Genomic DNA, 18,036 nt, shown 5'->3' with positions numbered 1-18,036 from the left:
TTGCAAAGAGTTGTACACAACTTAGAGCTAAACAATAACAAAAATGGGATCATGACATTTTCTCACTGGCTCAGTGTCAGTGTGATTGTAGCTTGGAATTGTTCAGTTAAGCCTATTTGACAAAAGAAAGTACTGATCTATGGATAGTAGCTAGAAAAAAAAAAAAAGTACAGCATCAGGCCTCAACATCTCCATACCTGTCGCTAATGGGATCCCCGTTCACAGAGTCATGATGAAGGCCAGACCCAAACAGGCATGGACACTGAGTTTATTTGACTTCAAATTTAGTACTTAATGAGGCAATATTGACTTCCATAGTAATTTTGATTGCTGATAATGCACAGAGTAACTATTAATCTCCAGACAAATTATATTGCAATGATTCAAAGATATTTAGCTCAGTGAAAGCATTACATTAAATAAATTAAAGTGGAAGAGCAATAAAAACAACAAAACTATATTCTTAATTTATATCACTGGAGAGGACATGATTTTTTAAAATAATATTAAAGAGTATTTAAAATAGCAAATGTTGTAAAGAAATGGAATCTCTTTTATGTTTATTTCCTTTATTCAGTTATCTTTGTAGGCATGATTAAAAATCCCAAAAGCAATCTCATAAGGTGAAAAATGATTCACTGAATTGGTTTATGTATTTTTATTTAATTTTGCTTGTGTTTATTTTTGTGAATTTATTAGGGGGACCCTGGTTCCTATGGATCTCCAGGTTTTCCAGGATTAAAGGTAAATGTATACCATTATAGAGGTGGTAAATACATTTTTATTAGTAGATGCAATTCAGTATCATTCAAAAGTTGTACCAGGACATGTAGACTCATACACAGTAATAGCAGAGGAAACCCATTTATTTTATAAATTATATAATTTTGCTGTGGGTGCAAACTAGAGCACAAAACTCTGTGATGCAACCTAAAACCGTGTGAAGATTTTGTATAGAATCTCAGGGAGCATGTGTCATTCAGATAAAATCAGAATGAGATAATTTGTCAATGAGATAAAATGTCACAATCACATTTTTTTTTTTTTAAAAAAAGGCATGCTTTTTGTTACTTGTAGGGGGAACCAGGACTGTTTGGAGATCCTGGGTCATTTGGATTTTTTGGCCCAAAGGTAAAAAAGTGAGCCTATTTGAATACAATCTAATAACAGCTTATATCCCTTATATGATCTAATTTATTTTTTAGAGTATTTCAAAATATCATTTTTTAAATGTCAGTGTTGCATATATTATTTTAATGCATGTTGTAATGATTGTATTTTACATTTGTGAAGTGATCTTTTTGAAGCAGATGAAAAGTACTGAACGTTTGAAAAATTCCATAGGGATCATATAGTATCATGATTGAAAACAGAGGGACCTGTCGAGAACTCTTTGCTCTGACCACCAGTACAGTTTTTCTTTCCTTTGTAACCTCTGACCTCACCATCAGCACTTGTGTGGGACAAGCCATGGTGGCATTGAGATACATAATTAAGAAGGGACAATATTTGCTGCAAAAAAAAAAAAAAATGTAGGTTCAGATGCTATAGGCAAAGAAACCATTTGTCCTAGAGTGCCAAATTAGACATTAATGCTTATTATAGATAGAAGAAATTCCATGGCTTCAGAGGTGTCTAGTTTATGGGCATGGAATCATTTTTGGAATTTGGATTTATTTTTCTTTAGGGAGAACTTTGTTAGTTGGTTGTTTACTTCTGCTTATAGGTAGGAGGTTACTTATATTTGTTCCTCTTAGAACATCATGAGTTATTTATTTCTCTAGTCAGCCTACAGGCTTTATTTCTTATACAAATGTACTCTTGGCCCTTCTAATATTTACTTAGTGCCAGGAAACAGGAGAAGAATATTAATATTTCTAAGAAAAGTGAATGAATGAATGATTTCAGGGAGATCCTGGAGACCGTGGGCACCCAGGACCACCAGGGGTTTTGGTAACTCCATCTCTTCCACTCAAAGGTTTGTGTTCCATTTGACTTCTCTATCAATTATGCTGAAATGAGATTTAAGTTGTCCTGAAAGAAGAGTTTGGTTCACTCTTTCTGTACTTTATACACTGCTGCTGCTGCTGCTGCTGCTGCTGCTGCTAAGTTGCTTCAGTCGTGTCCAACTCTGTTCGGCCCCGTAGACGGCAGCCCAGCAGGCTCCCCCATCCCTGGGTTTCTCCAGGCAAGAACACTGGAGTGGGTTGCCATTTCCTTCTCCAATGCATGAAAGTAAAAAGTGAAAGGGAAGTCGCTCAGTCGTGTCTGACTCCTAGTGACCCCATGGGCTGCAGCCTTCTAGGCGCCTCCGTCCATGGGATTTGCCTAGGTGGGCTAAATATATGACCTTTACCATGAATGCGTAATTGTTGTTGTTGTTCATTCGCTAAGTTGTGTCTGACTCTTTGCAATCCCATGGACTGCAGCACGCCAGGCCTCCCTGCCCCTCAGTATCTCCTGGAGTTTGCCCAAGTCCATGTCCATTGAGTCAGTGATGCTATGGAGCATCTCATCCTCTGTCATCCCCTTCTCCTCCTGCCTTCAGTCTTTCCCAGCATCAGAGTCTTTTCAAATGAGTCAGTTCTTCGCATCAGGTGACCAAAGTATTGGCTTCATAAGGTATAAATTATACAAGTGCTAATAGAGATGTACGTCTCGATCATCTCTATCAGCATAAGACATCAAATTTTATGTTAGTGTGTAAACTGCCTGCTGGGACTTTTATTATGTTACCTTTCAGAAAGTAGGTATTTTAATTGCTGAACACATTTAAAACCATTTGACTAAGGCTTGCCACAATGCTGCCTCCAGGAAGAAGGCAGCCTCAACCAATGACAAATTCAGCACTATTTCAACTTCATGTGTCTGTCGGGGAGGGTCTAAAATACTGCATTTTAAATGTGGTGAGAAACTGCAAAACCATCTCACAGTTATACTTGATCAAGCCTCCCAAAAAGTAATTGTGCATGAATTTTCTAATGTATACATATATTTGCTATATACATGATGTCATTATTTTTGGCAGGCCCTCCAGGGGATCCAGGGCGCCCTGGCCGCTATGGAGAAACAGGGGCTGTTGGACCACGTGGTCCTCCTGGTGCCCCAGGAAGACCAGGGGAAGCCTGTGCAGGTATGAATCCACTGGCCTTTACAGCTCAGGTTTGCTACATCCTCCTCCACATCAGGGATTGTCCACTCTAGCTGATACTAAAATCATCTTGTTGTTTAGTCAAGAAGCTGTATCTGACTCTTTGTGACCCCATGGACTGTAGCCTGCTGGGCTCCTCTGTCCATGGGATTTCCCAGGCAAGAATACTGGAGTAGGTTGCCATTTCCTTCTCCAGGGGATCTTCCCAACCCAGGGATTGAACCTGCAGCTCCTACCGCATCTCCTGCATTGCACACAAACTCTACTTCTGAGCCACTGGCAAAGCCCAACTCATGTTAGGATTGTTTCAAAAATACTGATGGCTGAGCCTACCCAGACTAGGAATGTCAGACTCTCTGATGGGATGGATGCACCTAGGCATCTACTGTTATAAAATTGTCCCCCTACTTCTAATGCACAGCTAGGATTAGGAAGCATAGAACTCAAACCAGTTGACTAATTGGAGAAAATCCAGGTTCCTAGACTGCTTGCTCAGAAATATTCAGTCACTATCTCAGGGGTGTGATAAGAAGCATCTATGTATATTGGGCTTCCCACAAGATTGTATGCATGCTAAGTAGCTTTAGTGGTGTCCAACTCATTGCGACCCTTTGGACAGTAATCCACAAGTTCCTCTGTCCTTGGGATTCTCCAGGCAAGAATACTGGAGTGGGTTGCCATTTCCTTCTCCAGGGGATCTTCCCAACCCACAGGCTGAACACACATCTCTTAAGTCTCCTGCATTGGCACAAGAGTTTTTACCACTAGGGCCGCTGGGGAAGCCCTGCACAAGGTTACCAGTGCAGATAAGATTTTGAAACCACTGCTAGGATTAGAGTGTGTCTTCAGGTTTTTACCACCTTCTTGGAAGGCTCTCCCTGTGGATATATAGTTGTTAAAATTTAGTTTATCCACCTAGTCCCCAACTTAAATATTCTGTATAAAATGTGGAAATACAAATTGTGAATTAAAAAGTAGGATTTTGATTCACATTTAGTGAGTAAAGAGAAAAAAAGCCACAGTTTTCTCCTCCCTTCCCTCCAAACCAAAAAACAACAGTCTCAACCCCCACAGAAAAACCCTATGGCTCATGGTCATATTTGATGAAAAGCCTGAGAAATAATCCTATTGACACAAGAACTTTCAACTCCTTCAAATGCTATCTTAGTTAATAGTCTCAGTGATATTAGGAAAAGAAGTTTACAGGGTATTTTCATTCTGTGAACCCAGGAGAATTGATTAAACATGTGAGGAGAAAAGTCTGGAATACATGTAATTCTCTTCAGTCTGTCTCATGTTCTGTTTCCTGAGGAGTAAAAAGTTTTCTGAGATATTCAACCGTGAACTACAGAGTTCTTGTTTAATCTTCCACGAAGCTGGCTTTCACTTGGGAGAGTCTGATCACCACAAAGTCAGTAAATAAAGCGTTGTTTAGTTCATTTACTCTTTAGACATTGTAGCCATGGTTTAATTGACCCAGGACTGTATAAATCATATAGACCGCTCTCTCAGTCAGGAGGTACTAGGCTCTCGTCTTACATTTCTCCTTTCAGGCTTGTTTATAATAAAATAGTGCTTCCAGCAGGTTGAAATCAAAACTCAGTGGGAGTAAGTAACACATGTCTCTAGGGAATTTCAAACCAAGTATAACAAGAAGCCTCTTTATCCCAAAAATCTTTTAAAAAAGAACTAACCCATATTTGGACTTCAACCCATAGGAAGAAGTAATTTTATATAGTATAGTATTTATATTACATCATGCACATATATGTATCCATACATACATATGGTTGAAACACAAATCTCACAAAATAATATCTGTGGGGTATATGAGACACTCCCGTTTCTATTCCATTCTTTTCTTTTGGAAAAAAAAAAAAAAGGTTTTAATTCTGGCCACAACTTCGCTGATATTGTGTCCTGTCGATGGGTGATTGAGGCTGCAGTGTGCTGTACACTGTAACCCATTCTCCCTGTTGGAAGCTGGTTGAGCTTTTTCCCTGGCCCTGGGGTGAGACAGCAAACAGGCAGCTTTCAGGTTCATTCTAAGTCAGGTCTAAGGAACGTTATAAAGACAAGATGGCAACCAAGTCCATAGGAGGACATGTTCATTTTGTTTTGAGGACACCCATGTATGTAGCCTTTATTATACCTATTCAATTTTGTAATCATCTATAGTATTTACCTTGAAGTTTTGGAGTCAAACACCTATGATTGAATCCCAACCTTCACAATCAATGTAGTGTGGTGAAAAAGTTACATGTTTATACAGTGAACTAACATTTCTTTAGCCACCTGATGCGAAGAGCTGACTCATTTGAAAAGACCCTGATGCTGGGAAAGATTGAAGGCAGGACGAAAAGGGGACGACAGAGGACGAGATGGTTGGATGGCATCACTGACTCGATGGACATGGGTTTGGGTGGACTCTGGGAGTTGGTGATGGACAGGAAGGCCTGGCGTGCTGCAGTTCATGGGGTTGCAAAGAGTTGGACATGACTGAGCGACTGAACTGAGCTGAACTGAACATTTCATGTTGTAGTGCTTACAAGCTGTGTAATCTTGGACACTTAGTAATTCTCTGTTCCTCAGTTTTCCCATCTGCAAAACTGAGTTCTTGTTACAGTTGAAAGAAGTATTATGTATAGTTTTTAGAATACAACTTGGCATAAAGACTCACTATGTTAGCTATTATTAGCATTTCTTATACTGGGCCTAAATTCACTGTGCCTTATCTGTAAGGTACAACCTTTACAAGTTGTTTGAGGAGTAAAGCTAAGGTCTGAAAATATATGTAAAGCCTCAGCACATATGCACACAAGAATGAAAGCCATCTATTTACTTTGGGTGCTACATTACTGATGACAAACAGGGTTCCAATTGTCTGTTGCTAAACAAGTAATCCCAAACCTAGTGGTTTAAAACAACAACATCCAGTATATACCCTTCACTCTTTCCATGGTTCAGGAATTCAGGAGGCATAAACCCAAGTGATTCCAGAGCAAAGGTTTTCTAGTTATAGCTGTAGACTAGCTGGAACAGAAACGTGAGGACTGGCCAGGCATCTCTCTCATTCGTCTCTCATATAGTCTCAGACCTTGCTGTGTGGCTCTGCACTAACTTAGACTTCCTTACAGCATGGTGGCTTCCAGGTGATAATGTTGCTTCCATGGTGGTTCAGGACTCCAGTCCCAAGCATTTCAGCTCACAAGGCAGAACCTGAATCATCTTTAAGAATCTGGCCTGGGAAGCCATACGTCACTCCCACCAAAGTTGATTAGTTAGAACAGTCACCAAAGGCTGCCACATTGCACGGAAGAGGGACCTCCACTTCTTGCTAGGAGAGTGTCAGGGTTCTGCAAGAGTGTGAGATGCGAGAGCTACCAGGACGCCATCTTTAATAATGACCATCTTCCATCCGAGAGATTCTGGTACTACGTGTGCTTAGGAGGAAGCAGCTAGGAGAAGTGGTTGCTATCATATGAGGGCTCTGGCTGTCTTTTAGCCAAAGCTGTCAGTATGGGGTGGGTGCAGTAGGGTATCAAGGGGAGGCAGGATTCAGCTGCTCCTGCATTACTTTGACTTCCCCTGAACACAGTGAATATTACATTGACCTCCCCTGAACTTCCAATCCTTCGCTGAGAACTTGCTATAGCCAGATACTACATTAAGGTCCTTATGTGGATTATTTTGTTTCATCCTCATTAGAAGCCTCTGAGGAAGATGTAGAGAATTAAATAAATTACATAACCTACTTTGGTACCTGTGGTTGGAGAGACAGAGGCCAGGTTCAAATCTAGCATCTCTATGCTTTCCACCAAGCTACATGGTTATAGTATTTTACCTCTACGTAGATAATTATATGAGTCCAATTTTTGGCTGTGTTAAGAAAGTATGCTCCCCATTTAATTTGAGCGTGAACATTAGAAGACTATTTCCATATAAGCATATTGCTGCTTATATGGAGCTGCTGCTGCTGCTCCTGCTGCAGCTATGAGTATGCAGCATGCAGCTATGAGTATGCTGCTCATACTGCTGCTGCTGCTGCTGCTAAGTCGCTTCAGTCATGTCCAACTGTGCGACCCCATAGATGGAAGCCCATCAGGCTCCCCCATCCCTGGGATTCTCCAGGCAAGAACATTGGAGTGGGCTGCCATTTCCTTCTCCAATGCATGAAAGTGAAAGTGAAGTCACTCAGTTGTGTCCGACTCTTAGCGACCCCATGGACTGCAGCCCACCAGGCTCCTCCGTCCATGGGATTTTCCAGGTGAGAGGACTGGAGAGGGTTGCCATTGCCTTCTCCTAGTCAGTGATAATTATACAAACAAAGTGCTTAAAATTATATGCTAGATACCTATCTGAGGGCTACCCTAAGAGTTCAGATGGTAGAGTATCCACTTGCAATGCAGGAGATCTGGGCTCGATTCCTGAGTCAGGAATATCCCCTGGGAAGGAAATGGAAACCCATTCCGGTATTCTTGCCTGGAGAATCCCATGGACAGAGGAGGCTGACGGTCTTCAGTCCATGGGGTTGCAAAGTGTCAGACACGACTGAGCGACTAACACACACACACACAGATGCCTATCTGCATGATTTAATGCATTACCTCATTTATTTTCTCCTTATTTAAAAATTTTATTGAAGTATAGTTGCTGTACAGTATTACAAGTTATAGGTGTACAGTATCAGTCAGTCAGTTCAGTTGCTCAGTTGTATCTGACTCTTTGCAACCCCATGGACTGCAGCACGCCAGGCCTCCCTGTCTGTCACCAACTCCCAGAGTTTACTCAGACTCATGTCCATTGAGTTGGTGATGCCATCCAACCATCTCATCCTCTGTCATCCTCTCCTTCTCCTGCCTTAAATCTTTCTCAGCATCAGGGTCTTTCCTAATGAGTTAGTTCTTTGCACCAGGTGGCCAAAGTATTGGAGTTTCAGTTTCAGCATCAATCCTTCCAATGAGTATTCAGGACTGATTTCCTTTAGGATGGACTGGTTGGATCTCCTTGCTGTTCAAGGGACTCTCAAGAGTCTTCTTCAACACCACAGTCCAAAAGCATCAACACTTCAGTGCTCAGCTTTCTTTATAGTTCAACTCTCACATCCATACATGACTACTGGAAAAACCATAGCTTTGACTAGATGGACCTTTGTGGGCAAAGTAATGACTCTGCTTTTTAACATGCTGTCTAGGTTGGTCATAACTTTTCTTCCAAGGAGCAAGTATAGTGCTTCACAATTTTAAGGATTATGTGCCAGTTATGGTTATTATAAAATATTGGCTATATTCCCCATTTTGTACAATATATCTTTGTAGCTTATGTTATACGTAATAGTTTGTCACTCCCTACCCCAATATTGCCCCCCCCAGCTCTCCCTCCAGTAACTACTAATTTGTTCTCTATATCTTTAAATCTGCTTCCCTTTTTTTATATTCAGTAGTTTGCTGTATTTTTTAGATCCCATGTATAAATGATATCATATAGTATTTGTTTTTCTGTGAGCTCATATTTTAATTCACTGAATGTGTTGATATGTTTGTTCAGGTTCAGTTCAGTTCAGTTCAGTCGTTCAGTCGTGTCTGACTCTTTGCGACCCCATGAATCGCAGCACGCCAGGCCTCCCTGTCCATCACCAACTCCTGGAGTTCACTCAGACTCACGTCCATTGAGTCAGTGATGCCATCCAGCCATCTCATCCTCTGTCGTCCCCTTCCCCTCCTGCCCCCAATCCCTCCCAGCATCAGAGTCTTTTAGGTTCTATCAAATTATCAAGGTGGAAAGATTTTAAAAGTAAATTTAATTAAATAATATATACTACTTTCCCAATGATTCCAAAGAAAGGACAAAAAGTAAGAAAATTTGATTCCCCAAATCTTTCTTATTACCACTTGTGTTCTTGTTTCAAAGGAGTTGAGGCATTTTGATGGCTGGGATACTTGGTTATTTTTATTTTATTTTTATATATATATATATTTTTTACTTGGTTATTTTTAAACTGCAATTTTTTTTTTCCTTAAAAAAATTCCACAGCCTAACGACTGAGCGACTGAACTGAACTGAACTGAAGAAAGATGTACTGATTTTTATTTTTTCCACAGAAAAAATTTTTTGAGAGTATTAATGTGAGATTATCCAAGTAGATGTGGTTTTCATTCTTGATTTCTCTTGGAGGCATGACGGGACCTCCTGGGCCACGAGGGTTTCCTGGTCACCCCGGATTTCCAGGGGCAGCTGGTGTTCCTGGGAGAGCTGATTCTGCTCCGGGAAAACCAGGCAACCAGGGACCAACCGGGCTGCCTGGGGTGCCAGGACTGCCGGGACCTCCAGGATCAGATGGTAAAGTGCTCTTCATTCGCATTTCATAACATTTACGTTGCATTTGATATTTGCAGTATCATCCAGAAAATGTGACTTTCCAAATTTTTAAAAAGTTGTCCAATATTTTATAAGCCATGTTAGTATTATTAACAATATAAAAACGTCAACTGATATTGACCTACCACATCAATTAAAGTATGTGAAAATGTTTGGTTGAGAATTTAAGTGTGATGATAGAATTTTATAAATTAGCACAGTTTTTATTTTTTGAATATAGTTTTTGTTTTATGAGTCATATGCAGACCAGACTTAAGAGTCAAACAGCTCTATAAAGCCTTTTGTGAAAAATATCCATCCCAGAATCTCCTATTCTGTCCACTCCAGGGGCAATTATTTCCACACAGTTAGCTAAATCTTCTGTTATTTGTATGACCATTTAGCAAACATGTGCCGCTATTTCCTAATTTTTCGGTTTGAGCATTATCATTTGACTTTCCTGTCCACAGACGAATGTCCCTCTTTCCTTGCCACACAGGCACATTTTCTATTTCTACAACCTATCAATACAGTTATCATCATTATTTTAGTTAAATATTCAGTATCTATACTGAAGGATTGTATAAATGTTACTCATTGGTTTAGTCATATAATAATATGTATTACTCTTGTGCTTTCCCAGCATGGCATTTAGTTAATAATTGTCTTAACATTCTTTTTGTGTGTTTGCTTGGTTTTCGATATACTTATTGCTAAGTCAACCTCAAATCATTGAGAATTGTATAAATCTCTTAACCATATATTCTAACTCATTTGTGTTATTTCTTTGAATAAATCTCTTCTGGAGCTTTATGACTGTTCAAGTTAGGTCAGGTTCCGATTTCATAAGCTGATGCTAAGATCCTGCCTTGAGATCTTCCTTCATCGTTATCCTAGGAATTGTGTCTCTACCTCTGTCTGTCTCTACCTCTCTTTCTTTGGGTTCATTTCTCCCCACAACTCATATATTTCTTCAGTCGCTTTTAGTTCAGTTCAGTCACTCAGTCGTATTCAGCTCTTTGTGATCTCGTGGACTGCAGCACACCAGGCTTCCCTGTCCATCACCAGCTCCCAGAGCTTGCTCAAACTCATGTCCATCGAGTTGGTGATACCATCCAACCATCTCATCCTTTGTCCTCCTGCCTTCAATCTTTCCCAGCATCAGGGTCTTCTCCAGTGAGTCAGTTCTTCACATCAGGCGGCCAAAGTATTGGAGCTTCATGTTCAGCATCAATCCTTCTAATGAATATTCAGGACTGATTTCCTTTATGATTGACTGGTTTGACTCCTTGCAGTCCAAGGGACTCTCAAGAGTCTTCTCCAATACCACAGTTCAAAAGCATCAATTCTTTAGCACTCAGCTTTCTTTATAATCCAACTCTCACATCCACACATGACTATTGGAAAAACCATAGCTTTGACTAGATGGATTTTTGTGGGCAAAGTAATGTCTCTGTTTTTTGATACACTGTCTAGGTTGGTCATAGCTTTTCTTCCAAGGAGTAAGCACCTTTTAATTTCATGGCTACAGTCACCATCTGTAGTGATTTTGGAGCCCAGGAAAATAAAGTATGTCACTGTTTCCATTGTTTCCCCATCTATTTGCCATGAAGTGCTGGGGCCAGCTGCCATGATCTTCATTTTCTGAATGTTGAATTTTAATTCAGTATTTTCACTCTCCTCTTTCACCTTCATTAAGAGGCTCTTATTCCTTCGCTTTCAAGCAAAAGGGTGATATCATCTGCGTATCTGAGGTTATTGATATTTCTCCCAGCAATCTTGATTCCAGCTTGTGCTTCATCCAGCCTGACATTTCTCATGATGTGCTCTGCATATAAGTTAAAAAAGCAGGATGACAGTATACATCCTTGACGTACTCCTTTTCCAATTTGGAACCAGTCCATTGTTCCATGTCCAGCCCTAACTGTTGCTTCTTGACCTGTATACAGATTTCTCAGGAGGCAGGTAAGGTGGTCTGGTATTCCATCTCTTTCAGAATTTTCACAGTTTGCTGTTATCCACACAGTCAATGGCTTTGGCATGGTCAATAAAGCAGAAGTAGATGTTTCTGTGGAACTCTTGCTTTTTTGATGATCCAACAGATATTGTCAGTTTGATCTCTGGTTCCTCTGCCTTTTCTAAAACCAGCTTGAACATCTGGAAGTTCTCAGTTCATATATTGTTGAAGCCTCACTTGGAGAATTTTGAGCATTACTTTACTAGCGTGTGAGATGAGTGCAATTGTGCAGTAGTTGGAGCATTCTTTGGCATTTCCTTTCTTTGGGATTGGAATGAAAACTGACCTTTTCCAGTCCTGTGGCCACGGCTGAGTTTTCCAAATTTGCTGGCATATTGAGTGCAGCACTTTCACAGCATCCTCTTTCAGGATTTGAATAGCTCAACTGGAATTTCATCACCTCCACTAACTTTGTTCATAGTGATGCTTCCTCAGGCCCACTTGACTTTGCATTCTAGGGTGTCTGGCTCTAGGTGAGTGACCACACCATCTTGGTTTTTTGGATCATTAAGATCTTTTTTGGATAGTTCTTCTCTGTATTTTTGTTACCTCTTCTTAATATCTTCTGCTTCTGTTAGGTTCATACCATTTCTGTCCTTTATGGTGCCCATCTTTGCATAAAAATTTCCCTTGTATCTCTAATTTTTTTGAAGAGATCTCTAGTCTTTCCCATTCTTTTGTTTTCCTCTATTTCTTTGCATTGATCACCAAGGAATCATTCTTTGGAACTCTGCATTCAATTGGATATATTTTTCTTTTCTACTTTGCCTTTCACTTCTCTTCTTTTCTCAGCTATTTGTAAGGCCTGCTCAGACAACCATTTTGCCTTTTTGAATTTCTTTTTCTTGGGGATGGTTTTGATCATGGCCTGTACAACATTACGAACCTCCATCCATAGTTCTTCAGGCAGTCTGTCTATCAGATCTGATCCCTTGAATCTATTTGTCACTTCTACTGTATAATTGTAAGGGATTGATTTAGGTCATACTTGAATGGTCTAGTGATTTTCCCTTCTTTCTTCAGCCTTGTCTGTTGGTTTACTTTCTCTTTATGCTTTGTGAGAAAGTGTATAAGTTTGGGATATTTGAAATACCTTTATTCTACTGTGAAAGTTGATTGATAGTTTGGTTGAATATAAAACTCAAGATTGCAATCATTTTTCCCTTCAGGTTTTTGAAGGCATTTTCCTTTCTTTCTTTTTTTTTAGTGTTGTTACTAAGAAGTTCAATAATCTTTAGATAGTTGATCCTTTGTTTAAAGTCTCTTTTTTCTCTGAAAGCTTCTAGGAATTTTTCCTTGTATTCAATCTCCATAAATTTCACAGTGATTTACCTCAGTGTGGGTAAATTTGCAGGCACTCAGAGCAGTTTCAACTGAACACAAATCCTTCATTTCTGGGAAAATGTCTTGAAGTAATTTTTTTGAAAATATTCTGTGCTTTTGCCCTCTTACTTTCTATTTCTGGACTCAATATATTTGTCTGTTTCAGAATCAGTCCTACACATCTCTTTTCCAAATTTTCACCTATTATCTTCATCTTTTTATTTTTCCTAACACTTTCTGGTAGACTTCCTCAATTCCATATTCCAACTCTGCTTCTGAACTTTTAAATTTCTGCTTTCATAACCATCTTTTTTTTTAATTTCTGAGAATTTTGTTGTTGGTGTTGTTCTCTCTTAATGTATCTTTTTACAGCAGCTGTTCACGTCTCAGGGATGAAATGCCTTCCTTTATCTGCTTTTTAAATGAGATAGTTTATTTTTTAAAGATTTCTTCTTACTGTATTGTCTGTTTTCTCTTATTTGAGGGAGTTTGTTTTTTCCTGCTGCAATTTTTAAGGAGTTCTTGACTATTTAGCCGTTTCTTTGACCAGTCAACCTCTGTGGGGCCTCACTGTCATTCTGCTTCAGAGGTACCAATTCCTGAGCTTTAGGAGAGATTTTTCAGTCAGCTATGCTCTTTTTATACTTCCCCCACAGCCTGCTTGGAGTTCAGCTTTTTAAAATCTGCTAAATCTTTATATATATATATATATTTTGCTGTTGTTTCCTTTCTCTTGCTGTTTCTTTGTCTTAAAGAATTCTGTCATTTTATAATATTCTTTTACTGTCTGTTTGGAGAGAATAAGGAACTTACTGTTTGTACTTTACCTGTTATCCTTGATCAGATATCTCTGAATTTTTGCTTTTATAAACTCTGCTTTATGCTTTCTTTATTAGGTAATTATTGATAATTGAATGGGGGAAAATGATCTGTGCCATACACTGATTCTTACTTTATTTCTCTCATTTTGGTATATTTGTTTTGTTTTTTTTTTATTCCCTACCTTACCCTACAACCCATTAAATTAGGGCTGAGATTAGGGATGGTTTTAATCAGTGGTTATGGTACCAGAAGCTTGCTGTGACAACTGTATGGTCTGTTTGTGTACATATTCTTATATCAGAGAGAAAGAATCTTAAGAAAGGAGTGGAAGAAAGAATGGGGGTAAGGGGATGATTGAAGTATGAGAGACACTTCTACTTGTTTGGTAGTAGATGTTCACAAAAGTTGTGTGATTCTCTCTGTACTCCCCTATCCCACTGTGAAGTTGTATATTGTACTGTTGGGCAACCTGGACCACAAGGAATAAAAGGCAAAGTGGGTCCTCCAGGAAGACGAGGCTCCAAAGGAGAAAAAGGCAAGTATTCCTCCAAGTAGAATTTCTAGAAAAAAACAGCATGTGGAGGGTTGGGGGGCATTATATGACATGTACAGTGTGGCCTTTCATTTAGGTTTTTTACTCCCTTTAGTTACCCCTGTGAGTACCTAACTCATTGTGTGCTTGTGATGTGATTAGACCTTGCCAAAAAGTCAAATCCATATTTTAGAGTATAAAGGAGACATTCATCTGCCATGAGATTTGTCTCAAAGTGGTGACTCTTTTCCATGAGATCCTCTCAATTCCTTGAAAAAAGCAGAGATAGGACAGTTTTGATCTTCAATTTCAATTTCTCTCTGTGGGTCCCATCTTTCCTAGATTCATCAAATGCCTCTAGCTCTCTGTTTCTACACTAAATTGTTTGGTGCGTTTTTGACCGACAGAGTCAGGCAGGTATGAGAGCTGAGCAATTTGATTATCCTAATGGTATTTTTTAGACTAAAAATCCTGATGAGTAGAAAATGCATTTAGTGAATTATCAGCTGTGATATGCAGTGCAGTCAATAATCCTCTTTACATATTTTATTTGGATTCTTTAAATGTTCAAAGTTTATACTCTAACCAATTTTAGTTGTTTTTTTTCAGCAGGAACCAAATTAAGAGATTATTTTTTAAGGAGGATCCAAATAAGAGCTACCTAAACTTTTAAACATAAGAAATTTTCTTATCTTCAAAGTTTCTGCATTAGAATTCAGCATTAGCTTTCCCCCTTGATTTTACCAGGGTGAATTTTTTAAGACACGGAACACTCCATTGTCTAGAACAATATGTCCACCCACATAGACCATAGCTACCGCCGCATCATGCTCTGTACCCCGCCCCCATCCCATGTTGTCAGTTGTCTGCGATAAGAATTGTGTGCATCAGACCCTTTTTGTTCTTATTCACACTATTGGTTTTGTATAGTAAGGACTTTATTGGGATTTCATTCAGGAAATATAACAAAGCTGCCTTTTATCCTCTGTCTAGGGAGCTCAGGGCTCTGTGCCTGCCAGCCTGGTCCCATGGGCCCACCAGGCCCTCCAGGGCCTCCTGGGAGGCAAGGGAGTAAGGGAGACTTGGGGCTCCCTGGGTGGCTTGGAGAAAAAGGTTCCCCAGGCCCTCCTGGTGCCAAAGGATCTCCAGGGCTACCAGTAAGTAAATTCCAAGTTGTTTTTTTTTATCTTTTAACAGAGTGGTAATTCAGTTGTACCTCTCTCTAATTTGTACTGCTATATATATGTTTTTAATATATGTATTGTATATGTTGTAATATATATAATGTGATGTATATGTTTTTTATGTTTTAAAATATATTTTTATTGAAGTATAGTTGAATTACAATATATTATATGTTTTGAATCTGTAAGTACATTAATGGCAAAAAATTGTCTCTGTCCTTGTATTCATCCATTCATCATTCATTTGTTCAGTCAATTGCTTATTGAGCACCTACTATGTTCCAGGCGCTATTCCAGATACAGCAGGGACCAGACCACAATCTCTGCCCTCCGGGGGCCCCTTCTCTGTGGGGAGAATACACACATCATGACAGATAGACAAGTGAACGTACCGTATGGTAGACGGCAATAAAGTCCCTTGCCATCCAGTGTGCTTTGAGTGGAGAGAATGAGGGGCAGAGTAGCAGATGAAGGCAAAGAAATGGCTGGAGGCTAGGAGGGGTTGGAGAGCATAGGGTTTTGTAGAAGGGCTGGCTTAGAACTTGTACTCTGAGTGCCGTGGAGCAGCTGGTGGAGAATCTTAAGGAGGGATAAATCTGACATTAGTTTTAACAGTATCACACTGGTAGCTTTGTTAAGGACAGACCAGAGAGGATAAGGCAATGGCACCCCACTCCAATACTCTTGCCTGGAAAATCCCATGGATGGAGGAGCCTCGTAGGCTGCAGTCCATGGGGTTGCGAAGAGTCCGACACGACTGAGCAACTTCATTTTCACTTTTCACTGTCATGCATTGGAGAAGGCAATGGCAACCCACTCCAGTGTTCTTGCCTGGAGAATCCCAGGAACGGGGGAGCCTGGTGGGCTGCCGTCTGTGGGGTCGCACAGAGTCAGACACGACTGAAGTGACTTAGCAGCAGTAGCAGCAGCAGAGAGGATAAGGGAGGAAGTAGGAGGATTTAGCTGAGTGATTGCTCCAGTAATCTTGGTGAAATATGAAGGTGGACAGGTTTCCATATTAATGTTGGGTGTGGAGGGATTCTAGATATATTTTGACCACAGAGCCAACAGACTGGCTGTGAGACCAGACATGGGGTATGAAAAGTAGAGAAGTGAAGGATGGAGCTGAGATGGGGGGACAGCGTGAAGAGTAAGCATGGGGTAAGAAAGGATGCAGAGCCATTGGGCACATTTTAAGTTTCAGGCACCAATTAGACAAGCAAGTGGAAGTGTTGAGTAGAATCTGAGATGATTCAAGTGAAGGATCCAGATGAGCAATCAGCCTGGAGCTATAAATATTGGCTCCGTCAGGGTTTACATGATGTTTTGTGCCAGAGAGTGGGTGAGATTTTGCCGTGGCTCATTTGCTGACCGTTACAAGTGCCCTGGGCTAAGGCTGTCCCTCTGAATATCAGTGCCCTCCAGGGCACTCCTCTGGAGGCTGGAGACAGCCTTTGTTACAGAGGCTTAATCTTGGGGTGGCGTGGGACCCAACCATCAGCCCCAGTGTACTCTTTTCCATTTCCCTCAGGAAATCTTGGGAAAATAAGATCCCAGTTTCAGAGCCTTAAGTGAAGGTTTTTGTTTCACTCTTCCACACCCCAGTTGTCACATTAGCAAAGTCAACTCAAGGAGAAGCTACATCCTTCATACACATATGTTGAGTGAACGCGGCTGTAATTACTAAGTATTTTGCATTTTATAGTCTGATTTTTTTAATTCAACCTTTTTTTTCATAGTCATTTTTCTGTGTCGTTAATCTTCTTAGTGAAGGTTTTATTGACTCTAAATTTTTTCCTAAAAAAAAAAAATAAATAAATAAATAAATTTTTTCCTGCCTTCACACTGAGTTGTTTCTCAGAGCTAGCATCTTGGATTGTGAATTACAGGTTCATCCAGGGTTATCCTGGCAAAAGTTTATGTAATTCAGTTTCTCCAGGGCTTACCTCTTTAATGTTTTTAAATTTTTAATTTATATTGAAGTATAGTTCATTTACAATGTTCTATTAAACTGGCCATATTTCTGATGTCTTTGTTCTGTATATGCTTCTGTCCATATGACTTCTGTGTATTAAATTCATCGAGTTGGGATCACAGTTAGGGACCAGGTTCACACTATGGGGCACAGGAAAGGAAAGGAGGGAGCGAGGGATGAACAAAAGGACCCACAGTTCCTCCGTACATCTCTCTTCTGCTGATCCCTGGCCCCAGCAGCCACAGGTTGGTGGCAAAGTACCAAACAGAAAAATAGGTTTACGTTCTCTGCCATTTTTCTCTGTGATTGGACCAAAGCTTTAAATTCATTGCCTCAGCCTGAGAGCACTTCCTAGGATGGGAGTTTCCCACCAGGATGCTCTAGTACAAGGCAGAGGGCTTAGGAGCTCGTGGACCAAGCTTCACACCCCAACTCTGACACTGGTGATCTCTGCGGCCTTCCTGGAAAATCTATATCCCATCACCTGTCCTCCAGGGTTAGTAGGAATTCAGTTCAGCCATGCATTGAAAGCTGTCACACACCAGTGAACCAGATGACCAGGGTCACTGGGACTGAGGAGCTGCAGGGCAAACCAGAGGTCACAGACTGACAAGGGCTAAACCTCTGGCAGTTTTGGATTTATCCTCACAGTCTTTCTTTTTGTATTCTTCATAT

At 40.2% G+C, this 18,036-nt stretch overlaps 1 protein-coding gene across 4 annotated transcripts in view; it reads left to right on the top strand.

Annotated features, from left to right (window-relative positions):
* Positions 1-18,036, top strand: part of COL4A4 (collagen type IV alpha 4 chain) — a 152,661-nt gene that overhangs the window by 64,017 nt on the left and 70,608 nt on the right. For all 4 annotated transcript variants that reach the window (XM_042244323.2, XM_060411348.1, XM_027965246.3 and 1 more), the window contains exons 16-22: positions 700-744; positions 1,078-1,131; positions 1,909-1,978; positions 3,029-3,133; positions 9,326-9,490; positions 14,116-14,205; positions 15,196-15,359. In XM_042244323.2, the coding sequence (XP_042100257.1) occupies positions 700-744; positions 1,078-1,131; positions 1,909-1,978; positions 3,029-3,133; positions 9,326-9,490; positions 14,116-14,205; positions 15,196-15,359 (693 nt within the window). The remainder of the gene's footprint in view (positions 1-699; positions 745-1,077; positions 1,132-1,908; positions 1,979-3,028; positions 3,134-9,325; positions 9,491-14,115; positions 14,206-15,195; positions 15,360-18,036) is intronic.

The sequence above is a fragment of the Ovis aries genome, chromosome 2 (genome assembly GCF_016772045.2).
Source record: "Ovis aries strain OAR_USU_Benz2616 breed Rambouillet chromosome 2, ARS-UI_Ramb_v3.0, whole genome shotgun sequence".
NCBI classification, from domain to species: Eukaryota; Metazoa; Chordata; class Mammalia; order Artiodactyla; family Bovidae; genus Ovis; species Ovis aries.
The sequence above is the reverse complement of the archived record's forward strand: the minus strand, read 5'-3'. Positions and strand labels throughout refer to the sequence as shown.